Source organism: Microtus pennsylvanicus, chromosome X (genome assembly GCF_037038515.1).
Source record: "Microtus pennsylvanicus isolate mMicPen1 chromosome X, mMicPen1.hap1, whole genome shotgun sequence".
NCBI lineage: Eukaryota > Metazoa > Chordata > Mammalia > Rodentia > Cricetidae > Microtus > Microtus pennsylvanicus.
The window spans coordinates 22736143-22759011 of record NC_134601.1 but is presented as its reverse complement, the minus strand read 5'-3'; the positions used below and the strand labels follow the sequence as shown (position 1 = coordinate 22759011).

Here is a 22869-nt window from a genome sequence, read left to right as displayed (position 1 = left end):
TGTATAAATAACCATAATATAAAATTAAATGTCCTAGTAACTCTACGTGGCAAACTATTTAGTTTTAATGTCTACTTCCTCAGTGGCAACACTCAGGATAAAATATATTAAGCATATATCAAAGAAACCTAAATCCTGATAACTACTACAATGCTAAATTAATATAAGGAGAATCTATAAACACATGTAAACATACATTATTAATAGCACTTTATCAAAGTCTATTATTATATCCTAATTATCAATAATTCATGATTGGGAACCTCCTTCAGTCAATGGCCTTAGAGAAGCTGGCCTGGATTGGGCGTGGTTTTGAGTACCAAAATGTGCACGCCCACTGCTCGCTCTCTCTCTCTCTCTCTCTCTCTCTCTCTCTCTCTCTCTCTCTCTCTCTCTCTCTCCAACTTCTCATACCTAGATGTTGGATCCCATTCCTGTTCCCTATTGTAATTTGTGAGTCTCCCCATTAAATAAAAAACCCCATTATTAAACTCTATTCAGAACTAGTGTGAGATTATTTGATTCGTGTTCCCATTCATCTGGTGTGTTCCCCTTCATCTGATGTGTTCCCCTTCAAATTCACATTTAAAATACTTCAAATAAATGCCAGAATTAGACCCTAACAGATCAGATATGTAGGAAATTGGAGAATCTGGCATATATATTTCAATTCATTGAAGAAAATACTGTTGGTCTTAAATAGAAGAAATGTATAATTGATCATTCGCTTTTCATACAGGAAATGAAAACAGAACAAAACTTCATGTTAATAACTAATTCAGCAATGTGTTGTAAAATTCAGCTTTCTGAAACATTTAAATGTTTTATACTTTTTTTCAAATATTTAATCAGTTTGACATAGTATAAGAAAGGACTTGGACAGGTAGTATATTGATTACTTTCATTCAAAATTACATTTTGGAATGCCTGTAACTGTCAACAATCACCTCATGCAAGGTTTTTTTGAATGAACTTGGAACTAGAGCCCCACACTTCAAATGACTGTGAAGAATGCATTCCCATTTACATTATAAGAATTATATATATTAGGTAGTAAGGCTGCAGTATTTCTAGCAGTCCCCTGAGCTAGAAGCATATAGTAAAATTTAAAAACATTACTGATAGAGTCTAATCTCATAGCCCCTCCTTTTATTAAAGATGAATAGTAGAAAGAAATAATATACATTCACAACAAAAAAAAGAGTAATACTCATTCAGAATGTTAAGCCTCTGACAACTATAAAAGAAACTTGGAAAACATCTTTACTTTACATATAAAGGAATCTTGGAATACTTCCCACAAAGTAGTTTCAATAAAGGCCTTTTGGTACGTGTATTCAATTGTAAGGGTTAAAATAACAACAACCCATCTTAAGTTTTTCATCTTCTTCCAAGATTGAAATGCCACTTTCAATATCTGATTCAAGAAGAAGTATACGTAGATTCCAAGAATAAATAATACTGTTCGGAATGAAAAGTAACTCAGAGATACAGAAATGTGGATCATCCAGATATGTCTTCTTAGAGTTTATAACAAATCCATGGCAATTCCTTTCCATTCTCACACTAATTCTGGTTATCAAATATACTGTAGACATGACTAGATTTGTCTCACATAAATGGCCTGGACTATGGTGTCTGCAATATCAGCTTCATATCCATAAAAAAGAACCTATATTAACAATTGCAGGATTCAGGACACAATGTGAATATACTGCAGGTTGGCAGTCTGCCAATTAAAGTCACCAAGTTCACATTCAGTTGGGTTGCTTTCTAGTGGTTTCTATTTGTGATATTATGGAGATAATAAAATTATATTAAATATATCTTCATATGAGGTTTAATTGAGTGAATACATGCAACAAATTCAGAACAATAAGATATAAAAATATCGTATGAATCAAACAAACCCTGACTATGCTATAATTCTATCCTTAGATAACACATGCATTTTTATTTCATATTTCTTGATAGCAAATGCATAGTGTATATAGAATATGAATTACTCTATTGACAGGCAATGTACTGCTTAGAGACTAGAGTGACTGTATTAGAATATCGTGAAATAATTTAAATATATTTATTATAATTTTAGTGCTATTAATCTGGAGGTGCTGTACTTGAACAAAATATATAACTCTTGAATCAAGTTACAAATAATGATGAGATGAAATTAAGACAATCTAAAAAATATTGTAATGCATTTAAAATAAGACCCAAAATAGAACAAATCCATGGTAATTCATTTTGCCATGAAGTAATTCAGTAGCAAACATCAAATTTCATATAATACGTGATATAGAAGAAAATTATTGTCTGAAAATAGACCTATGAAACAATTTTCTCTTTTCTCCTCCTGCTGGCAAATTTTAAATTATTTTAGAAAAAAAATGTTTTTTGCCACAGTCTAGGAGATTATAAAAAAGGCATATGCTAGATACAACAAAATATAAGTAGAATTAGACAATTGACTTTCCCTTCAGATCCAAAGTGAAATAAACTTAGTTCATTTTATTAAAAAAGAGCATCTACCTACATCACAACAATACTAAATAAAAAGGGAACCCATTTATAGCAAGTTAAAAAATCATACAGATCAGGAAAAACTTTAGATTACTGCTTATTAAGGAGAGCCCAGATAATTAATTAAACTAATTTACAAATACTAATTCTAAAATAAACAGGATGTATTATATAAACATAAGTTTATAATATACTCAACATGGAAACTGATAATAGTATTTTAATACTTTTGATAATAAATACATATATATATATACAGATATATAGCACACGTATATGCTGTTATACTTTGTGAAAACGTCATATTAAAAATCAATTTAAAATAAATATTATGAGGTTGGGCACATGATAGAGTGCCTGCTTCAAGAATAGGGAAGCCTTGGCCTCAAACTCTAACTTTTCATAATCTAGGTGTGGTAGAGCATACCTATAATCTCTGTATTCAGGCCTATTCCAGTAATCTGGAAAGAGAAGAATCAAAAATTCAAAATCATCGTTGGCTAAATATTAAGTTCCAGGCTAGCATGGGATTCGTGGGACTGTTTAAAAAAATGAAAACACTGAACTTAAGAGCAGTATAGAAATAAACTGTTTTCAGACAATGCTCTTATAGAAAACCAACATTATCAAGTTGATATCCAGTATAGAATTGACTACTCAAAGTAAGAGCTTTAGTTACCTTTTCCATCTACTTGTGGCCTATTGTTTAATATCGCCAAGATCATAAATTCAAAACTTTGTTCTGAAATATGGACACAAAGTCTGTTCCAGCCAGTTCTCATCATCAATTTTATAGGACATGGAAGCATTAATCACAGACAGATGAACTGATCAGCTTCAAAAATTATTATTAATAGAATCAAAACCTATTACACGTGATATTGATTACAGTGATAGTTCTGTTATCTAATAAGAGTTGGTATGACTTTGTAGCTGAAAATACTACTAAAATCCCACAGTTTTCATGGGTTATATTTATAAGCAAACATGAAAAATAATATGGCTAGAATTCTTCTTAAGAGAAAGTAAAAAAAATAAGAATAAAAATCCTGAGGGATCCCAGAGTTAAAGATTACCTTGTCTGAAATACTACAATATAGCTACCATGTACCTGAAAACCCTGCATCTAATCTAAAGAAGTTCAATAATTTTATAATTGTTTGTTTTAAGCAATGTCCTGAAATGGATTAAGAAACTGTCAAGTTCAGTTATAAGTAAAAGGAATGTCTAAAATCTGTAACACAAAGGTTTTAGAGCCATATTCTCATTTATCATGTAGATATATTAGCATTTGATAATATAATCAATTATTAAAACACTTAAATTGTCAGCATCGAAGAAAAAAGAGCATGTGCAACAGAATGAAAATGCCAGTAATTATCAGGCCTGTCATCTGACACTGCAGGAGCAAAAAGAAGACTGAGGAGAGCACAGATAGCATCTTCATTGTTGTTCTTAATGCAACAAAAGCTACCTAATCACACCAGCTTTTCTTTTAGAAGAAAATTAGAAATATCCTAATGGTATCACATGTTATAGAGGACTTACTTTTATTGTCTCCTATTAAAAGCAAGCACATGCTAAGAAGCAACACGTTTCTCACTCATTGTAAGAAAACCCTTATCAGTCTCTTCTTATCAAATGAAGCCAGACACAGACAAATCTCAATAAGTCATTCTAGTAGAGGAGATAATGATAATTCACAATAGTTACATTTGTCATTTGAATGCATCAGTTATTTTGCTTTGGCTCCTATACAAGTAATTTAAATTAAAAATTACCACCCTTAAGCTCGTGTCAGTGGATGGCAAAGAGAATGAGGAAATGATGCTGGTATGCAGAGAGAAATCATAATATTATTAACATTTCCCATAAGAAGACAAAGCAGATCACATTTTCATGGAGAATTTAACCAAGGGTAGATAGTAACTTGAATACTTTACCATTCTTTTTGTAATACAAAAAGAATGTTTCAACACACTATAAAGTATTTAGTAGATGAATTGGTTCAGTCTACGACATCTCTTTATGAGTATATTTACTGGGTTTAAGCTCATGGAGCCTCAACTCTAGAAAAAGAACTCCAGACAACTTGGGAAAATGATGATCTCTGCCAATGGAAGAGCCTCACAGTAGGTTATGCAATATCAAATGGTCAGCCCTGAACACACATACATACGTGCAACATTATTCATACTGAGCAGGTTTTACTTATGTATTTAGGATGCATCCAAATACACACACACACACACACACACACACCCAACAACGATTATAGAAGTAAAAAGAGGCCATAAATTTCAAAAATAGTACAGTAGCTACATGGGAAGGATTGGAGTTGGAAAAAGGGAATGGGGGAAATGAGGTTATAATAACTTTAAAAAGTTATTGAAAAACAGAAAAGATATATACATTATTTCTTTCATAAGATATATATCCTAGGCAAGAAGATACTTCAAAAGACAAAAACATTAAACATAAGATCCAACTTATGTCATGTGGAAAAGATATGGCCATAGTGGGATCTCCAGTTGAGGTTTCTGATAATAGAGCTTTAATAGGTATAGTTACACCGCAGAGAAAGAAAGCAGTGTGTAAAATATGAGTCTATGAACTCAGCCTATACTCATACACCAGATTTCCATAGCTTTGCTTGTGTAGCAGGAATAATAAACTCATGAAGCACGCAAGTTATGTGGTCAGGCTGCCAGAGATTGATTTCTGTGTTCAGTAGAAAAGAAATAAAGGTCTTTATTAATACCATCTATAGTCTAAAACAGACAACAAGGCTGAGTAAAATAATTTATGTACACTTCACATAGAATCCAACACATACTAAGTATGCATATATATAAGTTAGAAACTGTCAATCTTTTTATGAACCTATGACAAAATTTATCTTCATTCCCACAAAACTCTTGTGATATATTATCAGAGTTGTAATTATATTTTATAGTTCTTTAAAAAATAAAAACAAGAAATTGAAATTTCTTTGAATTCGAAGAACAAACTACCAAAGATTTCTATATTTATTATGGGATCAGCCATACTATTTTAAGATGTTATTAGCTCCACGGCGGTGGTAAATTTCTCTAATATCAGCACTATAAAAAGAAGTCACAGTAGAAGGACTGTTATTTTTTGCTAGCCTGAACTACATAGTGAGAACTAAACTGAAGCTGGAGAGATGAATCTGTGAATAAAAGCATTAGCTGCTCTCACAGAGGTCATGGGTTTAGTTCCCAGAACCCACATGTTGAAGGACAACTTTCTGGAACTCAAGTTCCAGAGAATGACACCATCCTTTGGACTCTGCATACAAAGATTACATAGACATGCATTCAGGCAAATTCACATAAAATAAAAATAAATATTGAAGGAAAAGGTAGAAAGTCAAAAGAATTGTGTAGGCTAAAGCCAATTGCAAGCCACTTTCAAAAATTAAAATATAGCTTTCATATTTGAAAAGATAAAAATAACATAATATAGAAGAGCAAGGTGGGGAGAATTTTTAAACATACAAATACAAAAAATAGATAAAAGGTAAAATTAAAAGTCTACAAGGAAGTAAAATATTAACTCATGGGAATATTAACTTGCAAATTAACATTAAAAACAACTGGAACCAGCAAGGCTTAAAGCAGCTTTCCAGTGTTTAGTCAATGAAAATGATTCTGAATTATAGTAATAAGGATTTTAAAGAAACACATTTGGTTATATACATGTAAATATACATGAACATATAGCCTTTTTACTAGTAATTGAATATGATGATTTTAATATATAAATAAGTACATGTATGTGTGCATGTGTCTGTAATAATAATAAAGACACATTGTTTATATTATGTGAGCTACTTTCTGATATTAGCTTTGGTATTATAAACCTAAATATATACACAACTGTAATTCATTTGTGTATTCACTTAAACAGTCTTACATAGTCTAAGAAAACTAGAGCAAAGAGCTATATTTCTGCCTGACTAAAAGAATTAGGCATATAATGCAGGACACAAAATAATGACATCATATAGTGAAGACTGTATTCTAATGAATGTGATGCATGAAAAGTTACAGGCAATATGAAGAAGTAATGAAAATAAGTTCACAGAAAGCTAGAAGTTCTTATTACAATTTCTATACTAGTAACTACAGAGAGCTAAAAAGTAAACTGTCTAAAAGTCCATAATATGGTATTTTATGGTTTTTACAAAGACAATAAATAATCAATAAAATGTTCTACGCATTAGAACACAATGAGAACAACAAAGGAGGCAGCAAAGTGAACTGAGGCTCAGCAAGGAAAGAAATATCATAGCACTTGTGGGTTGTCTGGCAGCTCAAGACTTGACTGAAAACTGCCAGGATTCCTGATATTCTGTGAAATAAATGATGATTTGTTTTCTTCTTCTTTTTTTTTTCAGTCCTGATGATATACCTAGGATCTCTTGCATGCTAAGCAAGCATTTCATCACAAAGTCACATCCCAACCACTAAAGGTGGGTTTTACTAATTTGTTAATTGCAAGGATAATCTGTGATATGCAAATTGGTACCCAAATAATTATTATTAGAAAGATAAAAATAACTTCAGCATGATACGTCTATGTAAAGTAGAGAGGTATCAGTCTGCTATAACTCTAAAGAAGTTTTTCAAAGTTACAATTTTGTATTAGATCCATTAATTCCCACACAACATCTGGGGTAAGTTATAATAAATTAATAACACCACACTTTCCTTACAAGACATTAAAAGTATTTAATGTAATGACATTAATGTTAAAATAATAATGTGCAATATTTAAGATTACTAGAAAACTGTTATGCTCACATGTTTATGACTAACCTATTAAAAAGGAAGAATTACGTGGAGCAGAGAAAAAATGTAGAGCTCAATAAAAATCAATTAAAAAGAGGAAGAATTAAATTTACACTCACCAAAATTACTGACTGAAGGTATTAGGAGTATTCAACATTTCAGCAAAGTTGAATTTATCTAACTTAAATATACTTTGAGTAACACAAAAACTGCTTGCTCCATACTTCTTATATAAGATACAGTCTGATATTGGAATAATATATAGTTGAAACAAACCATAATATTTTGAAGCTTTGCATATAGCTGTTAAAACATAATTTGCAACATAATTTATATTTGATAAAACAAATTTAGCGAGAATCATGATTCAAAATGACAGAATTGTTTTTTATTTTCAGATGTTATCAAAACAACACGTTAGCCTGGGAGTGGTGTCACAGACCTTTGTTCCTAGTACTTGGGAGGCAGAGGTAAAGCAGATCTCTGTGGGTATGGAGTCAGCCTGTTCTACAGAGTGAGTTCCACAACAGCCAGAGCTGTTACACAGTGAAACCCTGTCTTGTAAAAACAGCAAAAAACAAATAAACAAAAAACATGCTGATATTGTGCTTAGTGCACACAATGTTTAGAAGTAAAAACCAAAGACAGATAGCCTCTCCTGGTCATATCTCAAAACGCAAATATATTAGTGCAAAACATCTATGATATTATGAATCGAGCCACAAAAGCTCCTCACGAAAAATTTATTTTATTACTTTATACATGTATCCACTGTACATTAATAAACCATTATGAGACAAAAATGCCACAAAACTATACTTTCTTCAATTACAAATAAATAAATAAGTAGCAGAACCCCAAATCATCACATTGTCTTCTCAGTGACACATTGTACAGAGATAATGACAAAAGGAAAAAAAGAAACCTTCATCATAGAAAAGAAATAATTTTATTTTCTTCAGAGAATAATTTACACCTTGCATCTTCTGGTTCCTGCTCTGGAGAACTGCCTTTAGTGCTTGGGTAATAGGAATGACACATTTCACAAGATAATACAATATATGCAGTACTACATCATTAACTGTGTGAAAAAAGAGCTCTGCTAAACCATGCAACAAAATGCACAAATTACTAAGGGCATAAAAGTCACTAAAACCCATTGCTACAATATAGGGAAGTCATTAAAAACAAACCTTGGCTCAAATCACATTTTTGTCACTTACTACCTATGAAATTGAGACATACTCTTATAAAAAATCATAAATTATCTAGAGTTGAAATGGAGACTAAATAAAATATGGGTTCAACAAATTGTAGTTTTTAAGATATCTGAGATTACATTGTCATGCTATTCCTATAATGATTGCTGATATAACTGGTAGTCACTATAGTGATGCTACTAATTAGAAACGTATGACAATGGCTCTTATAACCTCTAAAGACAGCCATTTTCAAACCTCCTTGCTTAGAAAGCAGAACATTGTGTATCTCAACACCTCTCTAAGGTTGCTTATTTATGTATCTCTTTCTCTAAAATTTCTAATTACCTCTTTTATATAATGAAATGATAATCTAATGATAGAATATGCCAGTATAAAAATAAGTTAGCATGTCATCCTAAATTGAAATTATTAATATGATAATAACATGTTAATATGTGGTAAAGTGACAATGAAAATCAATTTACAGAAAACTAAAGAAAGAATATATAATAAAATAATGGAATTAAACATAGCTATTAAAAGAGACTGAATGTTAATATTGCAAATGTTCTCCTAAAATTCCTATGTAAAACCTAAGCCTCAGGAGATGATATTAGGAATACAGCTTCTGGTAGGATACCCCAGAAATAAGCCTAGGTATTTCCACAATAGAAGGACGCATGCAAAGGCATCCTCTACAACATCCAGGACTGGATGTAGATTTCCCATCTCTGAAATTCGGAGAAACATATGCCACTGAGATGACAAATCATTTTTTGGGACACTATTTCCCTCTGGACACATTAACACTATTGTACAAAGCATGCACAAACTGAGTCTGACATTATTGTTAAGACAACCGCAAAAGCTTCTGAATTATAAAAATGGATATAAATTGGATTTTAACATTTTTTTGTCTTTTCATTTCTTCACCTAATATAGAATACTGTGCTAAGCAATCAAGCAACATTGGATATTTTCAGAGTCAGACAGCTGATGTTAAATCTGAGAAACACACACTTTAAAATATCTTCTAGAAGAAAACTGATTTTATATTCATCATCAAACTGTGTTCTACCAAAATCTCAAAACTATGTCTGATATTTTAAGTACTGCAAAGTGAAATTTATCTGCACTTGAAATATTTATAACACCTCATTTTCAGTTATTATTAAACCTAAACTACACTGTAGAAATATATTTTTGAAGGATCTAAATTTTATTAACCTCTTATGTTTATTTCTTATATTACCTCAAGCAACATTAAAACCAAAGAAATTGCTTACAAGTTCCAAACATGCACTATCTTTGTTCTTCCTAAAGCCTCTAGAGAACCCTAGAAATTCTAATTAGAATTAGCAGTTATAAGATACACATTTTATTATTATTTCAATTTTAGTTAATATTAACTATCATTACTTTAATTCTTACATAATATTATTATGTATAATTACTGTGATTTTAAAGGCAAAATAATACTATCATTATAGCCTGCATGGTTATGTCTCAAAATATCATCTTAATGACTAAAACATAAGTAGAAAACATGCAAATTGCAATAGTTACAGACATAATGTATATTTAAAAAGACTACAGGGTCTTCTGCAGCTGTTCTTCTCTGTCCATATAAACACATATGGACATGTATATGTTTATATTTCACTAAAACAGACAACATGTTGAACTACATTTTGCATCACGGCGTTATGATGGCTTATAAAAACATAAATTTCATAATAAGGAAAACACGGAATTTGAAAACTAGATTCATACTCTTTGAGGGTATCATTGTATCTTGCCAAGGCTAGAAATATTTATTCACAATTAGTAATATACACTATAAAAATTATAAATCACCTATGCACTAAAAAAACCTAGGGTTAATCTTCATGGTTTGGTATCTAATATAGGGAAGAGGGGTTAGGAATTAGGATTCCCACTAAAAATACATGCAAAGAATGAAAATGGCTCTGTGTTGTAATAGTTGGAGCGGCGGGGCTGCGTCCCCGGCACCCCCGCCGCCTGCATGTCTAGCTTTAGCTTATGCCCCGAAATAATTACATGGAAACTGTATTCTTTTAAACACTGCTTGGCCCCTTAGTTTCAACCTCTTAACCCATTTCTATTAATCTATGTAGCACCACGAGGTGCACTTACCAGGGAGATTCTAGCCTACATCTGTCTGGAGTGGGAGAATCATGGCAACTCCTTGACTCAGCTTCTTTCTCCCAGAATTCTGTTCTGTTTACTCCTCCCACCTATGTTTTAACCTATGAGGGCCAAGCAGTTTCTTTATTGCTTAACCAACGAAATCAACAGATTGATATATGACACTCCCACATCACTTCCCCTTTTTCTGTTTAAACAAAAAAAGGAAGGCTTTAACCTTAACATAGCAAAATTACATATAGCAAAACAGTTATCAAGCAAGAATTACAGTTACAATATTTATATCAATTTTATCTTTTATCGTAACTAAGAAAAACTATAACTATCTATTCATTCTTCAACTCCATCAAAAACTCCAGAAGGATATAATACTACCTAAGTAAACAAGAAATAAGAAAACTCTAGAAATGACAGAGACATCTCGCTGCCTGGACAGTCACCCAAAGTTCTTTCGTACCATTGGGGCATCCCACCTATGTTTTAACCTATGAGGGCCAAGCAGTTTCTTTATTGCTCAACCAATGAAATCAACAGATTGATATATGACACTCCCACATCAGCTCTGACACCAAAAGCCTCATCCTCTAGGAAAAGGAATGTTATAAACATTTCCTAGTTTTTATTTCAACTTTTCTATTAGTTATTAACATTGCAAAGTGGAGACAGCTTAAGAATTTCTCTCCAGTTCTGACAAAAAGTCTTTCTAAACTAATTTTGTACTTTCTGTATTTCATCAGATTCTCTCGAGGAGGTCAAATGTTCAGACCTAGAGACAAGTCTTACAGCCAGTGGCTATGCTCACACTCATATGAAAAGAGCAACACAATGTTCTTCACTCTGCACTTCTCACCAAATCTCCTCACTCCAACGCCAGCAGCTGCTGCATGTGCATTCAGCACAGTATGTGCTTCTCTTCTCCCCACTGGTAAGTTAATAGGAGACCATAGGCTTGGAGCTGGCTCGAAACTTCCAGTTCAACCTAATTTAGTATATGTAGTTTTTGTAATAACCAGCTGAATTTCCACCAGTCACAGAGACTCGAGTTTTAATCAGAGAATGCCCAAATGAAGCAAATGCCTAACTCCAACAAGCCTGCTGATTTCTGTTTCTGTTTCCATACTTAGCATAAAAAAACTTGCTGTTCATATGAATCCCTTCTGACCCTGGGCACTACAAAATTCATGGGCAGTTCTTTGCTCAAATAAATTAGGTTAAGTTTCACTCGTATAAATTTTTCATACTTTGCTAATGTTGTTCCCTACCCGAAAAGACTCTTTGCATCTTTCCCTATTGAAACTACTCAAATGCTCATACCACTACCTCTGAGTTCTTTATGATTTCCAGTTATAAATTAGCTATATTCTATGCTTCCCAGTTTTTGAAATAAAAAAGTCTATTCCAACATTTACTATAATTTGACTAAATATGGAAAGCTTCCAACCTTAGTCAATAGATTATGAGTTCCCTGGTGCAGGAAGAAGACATTAACCAGTTCTTCCCCATGCACATACTAGGTGTTTTACAAACTAGTCAAATGAAATGAGAGATAAACCCACCCTTAAAACAGAAGAAAATTGCTTTGGAGTGAAATGTTAAAAATAATTTTCTCTAAAACTCTAAGAATAAGTAATTCATACAGAACATATAATTTTATGGAACTTTTCACACATTAAATATTTACAAATCTAAATATTATAGGTATTAAAACTGGTACATTTGAAAGCTTCTTTCTATTTAGCAAGTCTAAGCTACTTTAAAATTTTAAACATTCACTTGACAACATAGACTAGTAATGCTTTATAGTGCATTTAGTGAGAATGGAGACATGAGCTCCCACAGCCTTGCAGTAGGGGGTAGTTCTCATAAGGTTTTGGAACACTGAGTCTAACAGCCTTGGAATTAGGTCTTAGAAACAAGAGCTTGGTGGCTCATTCCAGAATGGTGCTGATTGAGCTGCAATGAGCAGCAGAATGGAGAAGAAAGCAGTGCCCTAAAGCTATAAGTGCCAGGGCAGGACAGCTTAAGTTTGCTGGAGCCAGAACCTCCTGCTGATTACTTACTAAGCCTGCCATCTATTGACCAAATCATGAATCTAGGCACTGTGAGTGTCAAAGAACTTCAGCTGCTACAGGGAGAGAATCAGTTCTTAAGAGTGTTAATTAAAGCATGTGTTGTGTCACTAAAACTTGTTTGGTCTATTGCATACACACACAATATGTTCTTTGATATGTCAGTGATCCTGAAATGCCCCTTCAGAAATAAATCAGGGATACTAAAGGGTTCCACTTTCCTTCTATGTACTTAAACATTCAAAATTAGCAAAATAGGAGTAATGCCACACAGAAATTTGAAGAATTAAACTTGAGGGGAATGGAGAGGCAGCATTCGGAGCAGTGAGTACATGATTTGAATAATTTGGTTTGCTTTCACTATGGTTTGATTATGCTTTGGCAGGAGCATTCGGAATTCCTTCTTTTGTAACTGATTAGTTCTAGTGAACACCACAAGGAAGAAAAGGAAATTCTCTTTCCAATCAAACTTGTGTAGTAATTGTCAGTAACTAAAACACAACACAAACTTACTCAACATCAGATGATCAAAAGAGAAAAACAAATGAACATTTATTGTGTTAGATTAGATACCAAACAGTGAGTATGTCAGCTACTTAAATGTATATAACCTGATCTCATTTTCCTACCTAGTTAAACATTAGTCTATTCACACTACAGATGAGGTAATTCAGTCAGTGGAATTGGTATGTATTACAATGGATGAAAGTAGATGTGACTCGGTTTCAATACCCTTTTTCAAGTAGGTTGCACTTTTGCAATGCTCACTATAGTAATGGGTTCACTTTAACAAATTCACACACGCAATGCTGCATATACCCCAATATCCCTTATGATTTATCCTTCTGTCTCTAATCTTACTTTCTTCATTTAAAAAATTAAGAATTCAGGCTTACTTAATCATTTATATGGACTAAGGTAACTGCAATTTATAAAACAGCAAATGTTTAACAGAGTGAGAAAATCAAAGCAAGGAAAAAAATCACAGAAAAAAAGTTAAAAACTGCTTGTTAACAGAAAAAAAATGCTGTTCGACAGCATGCAAAACAGAAAAGTAACCAACTATGGTTTCTCATGCCTGAAATACTACCACTCTGGAGGCTGAAAAATGAATGCCATTATCTAAGACCATCTTAAGCTACAGAGTAGCCTAGACTACGGAGAACTTTCTTTTTCATCACCTGAACAAAAGCAAAAAAAAAAATATTCCTAAACATTTAACATTTTTACCTGAAATATGGGCAAAATTTCAGAGAAAAAGACACAGATTGAGTATCCAATTATCCAAAATACTTAATATCAGAAGTGTTTCTGCTATTGGATTTTGTTTTCAGATTGTAGAATATTTACTTGTATGAAATAAGACATCTTGAGAACAGAATATGAGTCTAAACAAGAAATTTGCTTATGTTCCATATATGCATAGCCTGAAGATAGTTCCATCCAATACTTATTACTGCATCTCTGTTTTAATTGGGAAATATTCATTCTGTATATTGCTGGGTTTCGTAAGACTTTTCATACAATTATATAATGCACATTGGTCATTTCCCTGATCATACCTGTCCGCTTCCCCTTTCTCTTCCCTCTACACTCTTGTTAGACTGCCTGTGTTTTCACAACAACCAATCTCATGGCATAAGATGCAGGATTTCTTGTATAATATTGTATATTACTGGTGGTCAAAGTTCCAGATTCTACAACACTGTTGACTTTGATTAGGGATGCAACATGAATTCATATGCATTCTTGGTAACACTTTAAACTTATAAATACTTGAAGGCAGATTTTTGATATGTTTCAAATTATTAATTGTATAATACATTCCTCTAATTTGCACTACAGCCCATCCCACCCAAAACCACACACAGAAACACATTTGCTACTTCATTTTTGTAGCAGGAAAACAAAGTGTCTGATGCTAAGGGAATAATTAAATGTACTAACACAGACCCACAACACATAATTATATACAATATATAAAAAGAACACAGTTGACAAATGCAAGATAATATCAATGTACAATACTGAAGATAGGAAGGAATAACAATGGAAAATGTTTTTAAAATGTTTCTCAAGAAATAGCTAGTCTAGATCATAATGTAAAAAAATCAGTAATAATATTCTCTTCTCCAGTGGTCTGAGTCTAGAATGGAAGTGTAATCTATATTTCTGCTTCCTGCCATCATTTTTTTTTTGTTTTTTTTTTCTCAAAACCAAGTACTTACTTGGGTACTTTCTGAGAATTATGATAAATAGTAATAGGTCAACTCATTGGAGAAATTTTAAATGTGAAGACAACTCTAGCAAATAAGCAAAAAGTAAAACTACTAACACTTTTTTTCAATGTCAAAGATATTCAGAACACTCTAATCACCACAGATCAGTCTCCCCCGCATCCTTTCCTCTTTCCCTTCCTCTCTTTTTCCTCTCTCTCACTTTTTTTACTCTTTTCTCTATCTCTCTATAACTCTCTCCTCCAATCTACTCCAAATTAACAAAGTAAAAAATCAGATGACAAACACTCATCTTGAAAAACAAAGCACTCATCTTGAAGAAAGGATAGAATATTTTCATTTATTAGTTGGAAAAACTGATTTACTAGTACAATGTCTATATTTAATTGAGATATTAAAATCAATATGTTCAGATATAATATAAAATCTCCATTGACCACAATGACTAATTGTGAGACTTACATATTACTGGATTGCACTTAAAATGCAAAGGGTATGATCATAAAAAGATATATATTTATCAAATCCATAATCACAATCATATTTGCTGAGGATCCAATTTGGATATTAATTCAGAGCATATGCTCATAAGAAAAACTATGAGGATTCCTAAGAAGTGATGCAGATAAATGATATATATAGAATTACTCCAATATCATCCATATAGTTCAGAGGCATTAGTATTCCATGATGCAATTTTGTGATACATAGTAAATCAGTTTTATGAGATATAGCAAACTTATTAAAAATAAAGATAAAGTCTATACTTTATCTTAAATAATAGTATTCATGCAAAACAAAATTCAAATGAGAACATTTTCCTGTGGCTACAGAGTAAAAACGTACACAGTACATGAATATATTTATGTTTGACCATACTTATTGTGAGAAAACAAAACATTCACACATCCTTTGAACATTTTAGCAGAGAAACGAATTCCAATACATGAGGAACAGGAATTAATAATATGTAAAAACAAAAGATACCTTTTATCTGGGAAGCGAATGTCAAGGCCAATTTTGCAAATAGGTCTGGATTCTCAAACTTTTCTTCTTTTACTTTTAGCCAGAAACAGTTTTCAGATAATTCTTTAGGCTCAATCTAAGACAAAATAACAAGGACATGTTTTCATGCAGTTACTATTTAATTTTTCAAAAACTGACTTTCCTTTGTTTATAATCCACTAAATTTATTTCAAGTATACAAAATTACACTCATAAATATTCAGAGAAACACAATTCTGCCACTGTACAGTAAAGCTATACAAAAGCAATGTAAATAAAAAAGCAATATAATAAAAAAACATTTGAAAGTGTTGACTGAAAAGACCCTCAAAATAATTGCATACATTATCCTTGTTCCTAGTTTTTTGAAATATTTGATATACCAAGTATTTGATTTTATTGTGAAATTTTAGTACATGTACATTGTATATATTATTCCCACTCCCACTTCCCTAAACCCTTTTGTCCACCTGTTTGTTTTAGGCTTCGATCCCTGCAGTTTTATGACACTTTTATAAAAGTTTAGAATGAAAATACTTATTATTCTCTAAGGCCAAAAATATCAAATACAACAGAATCTTAACAGGAAATGATATTAAGAATGTGACAATCCTTAATATTTACAATGATAAAAAAGTATGAAATTAGTTTCATTTCATTATACATTTTATAGGTTTTTCAATTTGGTTTTCCTTTTTCTGTACCATAATTTCAAAGCTGTTGGTAAATTCCCAGTTATCTAGGTCACACATTGAAAGATGAATATAATTTGTTAAGGCCACAGAGGAAAGCAATAATGCCAATAATCACAATCTTAAACAGCATTTGATGGTGACTCACAGTAATGCATTTCTCACACATTGCCAGTCATGGAAAAAGTACAAGGATCCCTCAAGTCTTACCTTGGACCAGTTGATTCTTTTCATGGATACTCCTGGTTTATATACTTTTTTCTGCTTCATTCCATATGGTAGCTCAATTGCTCCTGGTAGGAGAGGAAGAATTCCTCCAGGGGGTGGTGGTGGAGGAGGTCCTCCAAGCAAAGGGGGAGGTGGTGGTGGTGGAATACCAGGCATACCAGGTAAAGGTGGTGGAGGAGGAGGAGCTACTCCAGGAAGTGGAGGTGGTGGTGGAGGAGGAGGTGGTGGGCATGGTCCAGCACCTGGCAGTGGAGGTGGTGGAGGTGGGCCTGGGATCTCAGATGAAGCTCCCTGAAACAGAAATAAGTTGAAATGCTTATAAGAACATATAATACAAATTACACACATCTGTTGGGTGTTCAGGGCTCAAGACTATTTATACCTTTCTAAATTTTCCTGATTATATACTTTATCAGAACCTATAAATAAAGACTTCTGATATACAATGCATACTTCAAACAATTAACTGTCAGAAAGTAACTTCAAGTTTCTTCACGACTGGCAGTTAATAAAAGATAGATAACACTGAATTCCATATTATGTTCAAAGGATCAAATAAACTTTAAAACGTTACTTACTAATCACAATGGTTCCCTCTCCCAATTGAACATGAAAATATTTCAAAGAAATTAGTAGCACTTAACAGACCTTTTTGTAATCAAAATATTAAAATTCACTAATTGAAGTTTCATGGCATAATGGTTTTTTTAATCAGGAAGAACTTTTATCTTGGTTAATACAAAATTTCTTCTTGGAATATTTCATTGTCCCAGTTAAACTTTGAAGTGTCTTTCAGAAAAAAAAACAATTAAATGCATTTTGGATAAAAAAATTTAAGTAACATTATTATTTATAAAATATTTTAAAAGGTTTAGTTTATAGTTAGATATAATTGTGGAAATATGTTCTATATAGCATTCACTACTTTTGATCAAATTTTATTTATATGTATAAGTATTCATGTTTGTATATACTCATATATAGATATATCAAAATATCTTCGTATACTTAAAATGGCTGCCTCTTCTGGAATGAAATCCTTTACTGAAATCATGAGGAAATATACAAACCTGTAAAAGCCTGATTTTTTTTTTACTCTTGTAAGACTAATTAAATTATTAGAAAAAAATCAATTTCAGAAAATTTGTTATTTATTCCAAAAAATTTTGAATAATTTGTTTTTAAATATTTGAAAGGTAAATTTCTATGTTTCATCTTTTCACTGAAAGACAGAAAAAATTTTAAATTTATGGAAATTAATTATAAAAATTAAAATTAATGCAAATAAGAAAAACAATTATTCAATGAACATTTTAAACACCAGTGGAATTTTTCCTCTATTATATATAATCTATTTGAATACCACAACCACAAATTCCTTAAACTAATTAAGGTTGGAGGTATAGTTTAGGGGGAGTGTTGCCCACCATGTGAATGTACCTGAAAAAGAGAACAAATGTATAGAATTTTAATTCAAGTAAATATATATTCTCCACGTTTGTAGCCTTTCAGTATCAAAACATATTAGCTACTTTTCCCTCATTGAATAATTAGAAGTTAAATAATCAAACTGAGATATAATGTAGTAATGTAGCTGAGAGAGTTGACCAGGGCATGTTGGCACAATCTGGACTATATAGAAAGTTTCAGACTAGCCTGGGCCAGGTAGTCAGAGTGAGCCTCAAAAGAAAAACAATATATAGCACAAGAAGGAAAGAAAGGGGTCAGGGGAATTCACCAGCATCTATGAGTAGATGAATGCTAGCAAGAGATAGCTTTTGTAACAGGCAGAAAACAATCCTGTAGTCAGTCAGGAATGGTGGTAGATACCTTTAACCCCAGCACTTGGGAGGCAGATGCAGATGGCTTTCTGTGCGTTCAATGCCAGTCTGGACTGCACAAAGAGCACCACCCTCAGCAGGGATACAAAATGAGACCCTGTCTCAAAAGTAAAAATGAAACCAACAGAAGCTACTGTGGTAAAATGAATCAAGGAAGGGCACAAGGTTAGAGAGGCTTCTTCAATGTACTTAATATGCTAACATGTCTTGCAAATCTCTGAGAATTTCATGTTTATTAAATTTACAATGGCAATGGGTTTCTGATCCTACTGCACGCACTGGCTTTGTGGGAGCCTAGGCAGTTTGAATGCTCAACTTACTAGACCTGGATGGAGGTGGGGGTTCCTTGGACTTCCCACAGGACAGGGAACCCTGATTGCTTTTCGGGCTGGGGGGAGACTTAATTGGGGGAGGGGGAGGGAAATGGGAGGCAGTGGCGGGGAAGAGACAGAAATCTTTAATAAATAAATAAATTTAAAAAAGACACTATAAATTTAGTGAACTATGGAATATTTTCTTTGTGAAAAATCATTAAAAAAATCTCTAAGTAATGTGTGGGAAAGTTGGCAGAATGAAAAGTATGGAGTCAGTACATTAGAAACCTGATGAATGGAAGGAAAATTTCACAGCAATAAAGGTTGTTTTAGCTAGGAGAGCAGTCAGAGTCTAAGCTGCAAAGGGAGTAAGTATGAGGCAGCCTAGGCCAGAAGGCTTTTAATATTCTTGGGAAGGAGATTTTGTTTAATCCCTGATACAACAGGCGGCCACTGTACACAATAAATCCTTCAGTTATAATAATTAGGACAATGTTTTGTGAGGATTAATTGACATAAAAGGATGAACTTGAGGAGGAAAAGACTATAGGCAGGAAGGAAAATAAGGAGACAACTATAGTAATTCAGCAAGACGTGAAGGGACTGGGGTTTTAATGCAGAGGAAAAAAATCACTGGAATAATTTAAATAAAAGAAGAACTATCTTTATCAGAAACAGGGCAAGAAATAAATCAAACTTCAGTATTAAAGAAAGTGATACATTTTAAAACAGGTCAAAATGGAGACTAAGCTGGTTGAAAGAAAGAGAAAAATCAAAAATATTGAGTTTGATTTCAATACAAAAGACATGCCTACGGGGACAGCTGGAAATGGAAGACAGACTCAAAAGTTTTGACACCTACTAAAAGGTGATATATGAACATATGAAACTGAGTGGGACATTTATGCTAGGAAAAACAAAGCAGAGAAAAATGCCAAGGGCAGAGAGAACACAGAGATATCTCACAATTGGGGAATGAGAAAATCAGAGAAATCAAGTTCTCAGACAGATGGAAAGGGAAGTAAGACAATACTGAAAGAAGAAACAAAGATTTGGGCTATGGGTGGAAACCTTTCGAGCTTACCAGTGACTCTGGAAGTAATTTCTCAGTATACTTTTGGGGATAGACATATCAGTCGAACACCTACTGCACATTATCTATTTAAAGGCATCTTCTTCAATTTCATATTATTCATTTAAACCACAAAATGTGCTAAGAATATAGTTAACTTTAAAGTTTAGACATATTATTAAGAACTGTTTGTGCAAGGGAATGTCAAGAAAAATAAAGTGCATAGGTTTTGAATTGAAGGTAGTCTAGATTTAAAGATTTCAAGAAGTCTTTTTGGATAATTAAAATTCATGAGCATTTCTATATTCTTTTTGAAAGAAAATACTATGCACACAGTTTTGCAAATCATCATGAAAATTTCATGTCATAAACAGTTTGGCTTGGGTAATGTATTCTGTTAAAATATATTCAGGGCAGTTTGAGTAAATGAAGCCTTATTTATTTCCAAACATTAAAATGATTTACTGTCCTGGAAAAATCATATCTATACTTATTTCAACTAAAATGTGAAACTTTTAACAACAACCAAAATGTCTGTTTCCCATCACATTTTTCCTTCTGACTAACGAGATAACTTTCTACCCCCAAATTCATTGTGACTAAAGTCTCCATTTTGTTTAATTACCTGGGTTCTAAGCTGCTGGATTTCTATTTCCAGTTCTTTGATTTTTTCATCTCTTTTCTGAAGCTCCGCTTGAGCTTCCTGACGAGCTGTGAATTCTTCATCGAACTACAATGACCATCATCATAAATATGCAGTTACTAATACATATTTGAGAAAGATTTAAACAACATTATTTAGTAAATATGAAGCATGTTTTTTTTTCTTGTCTGAATTTACAGATCACTCAGAGAGATAAAGTTCTTGATTATTCTCCTGAAAACTAAGCAGTCACACAGGGGAAATTCTCTTTGTAAAAAAAAAAAGTAATGGAAAAAAATGAGTGGACTGTGAAGTCTCTGTTAACATGTATGGAAAGTTTATTGTGAAAGAAAATTCAATTGTAGAATTAATATAGTTTATTGATTATTTGTCCCATTTCTTTAAGCTTAATTAGAAAGTAAAATATAAAATATGGAAATCATTTACAAACTCTTCATCATATTTAATCCTCCTAATGATTACATTTTTACAATGATCGGAAGTATGTACATTAACATAAAATAGACTGGGGGATTATTTCTGTTATAATCTTCATTGCTTAGAATTCAAAACACAGAGCTTCACAATATCTGGCATTACAATGATATACACTGAAATTCTATTGTCTATCAGCTGGTTAACAAAAACCCTCTATAAACACCTCAAGAGAGGAAAACAAGGAAAGGAAATACAGTTCAGAGGGCAGAGGTGCTTGCACAAAAGCATAATAACCTGAGTTTGATCCTTGAACCCTATATAATGGAAGGAGAAAACTGAATCTTGTAGGTCATTCTCTGACTTCTCCACATGAGCAGACACATGTCAGTATACACACACACACACACGCACACACACACTCATGCATGCATGCAAACACAGAGACACATACCAAAATAAATAAACAATTGCTTACACAGATGCAAAAGGAAGAGAGGAAAAAAGAGAGGGGGGGAGTGAGAAGTGAAAATACGGGGTACTGAAGATACCAACTCTCCAAATGGACATGTACATTTCCTGCATCATGTTTTAGCGTTTACCTCAGTCCTTACTCTAAGCAAACATAAACTGGGCTACATACATTTATAGAAAATGCTGTATAGGTCCCACTATAGAAGATGCCATTTACTTTGTATTGTCAATGTAAACTTTAGTCATTATATATGTCCTAAGATTATCCCAACAATGTTATTTCTGTTTATAAAAGTGATATATGTTACTATCCAGAACTATCTTTAAAGAGTAGGAACTGATGGAGCAGAACATTCTCTGTTAGTAAATATTCATCCCATATTAAACATGACCTTTGGATATTACAGAATGTTATTCTGGTTGGATAAAAAAAATGTCAGGGCAAGTTTTTTATTTCAAACGCTGAAATACTACTTAGCCATGCTTTTATTCATTTCTGTCTACTTGAAAATACCTTATAGGGGCTGGTAAAAATTTATTATAATAGAACTAAATTCCAAAACTACAAAAAAACACATAAGGTAAAGGAGGGAGGAAAGAAAGAAGAAGGGTAGAGAGGGAGAAGGAAGAACACTTGATAATTTGATAATTATATTAAACATTGATAAAATTGTATGTAGGCTTTCATCAAATAAGAAAAAGTCCATCTTATGTATGAATGAAATTACAGTATCATAAAGATTGTACTTATTCGAAGCCATTTATAAGCAAAGAATAAAGAAAAAATATCAAGTTCCAGGAAGCCTAAACAAAGTAACAACATTATTTAATAAATGGCAATTACAAAATTCCAAGAAGTCTAAAGAAAGAAATGAGGTGACAGGAAAAGAGAATGAATCCCAACATTAGACTTCTATCAGTTCCAATAAGCTTTTTGTGTTGTGGATCAAAATCAGGACCTTGCCCATGCTAGAAGAACATTCTAACCACCAAATTTCATCACGAGTTCAAAAGGCATAGCTTTAAAAGGAAGCTAAAATTCTCCCAGTTTCCTATAGAACTGTGTGATATAAGTGAACGCTAAAGAAATGCAATGAAGAAATTTGTTTTGGTTGTTTGATTTTAACTATGTCTCCTTTCAGCTAGGT

General features: G+C 32.6%; 1 protein-coding gene across 3 annotated transcripts in view; it reads right to left on the bottom strand.

Annotated features, from left to right (window-relative positions):
* Window positions 1-22869, bottom strand: part of Diaph2 (diaphanous related formin 2) — a 736918-nt gene that overhangs the window by 479087 nt on the left and 234962 nt on the right. For all 3 annotated transcript variants that reach the window (XM_075958584.1, XM_075958587.1, XM_075958586.1), the window contains 3 exons: window positions 20795-20899; window positions 16925-17233; window positions 16005-16119 (listed from right to left, as the gene is read on the bottom strand). In XM_075958584.1, coding sequence (XP_075814699.1) covers window positions 16005-16119; window positions 16925-17233; window positions 20795-20899 — 529 coding nt within the window. The remainder of the gene's footprint in view (window positions 1-16004; window positions 16120-16924; window positions 17234-20794; window positions 20900-22869) is intronic.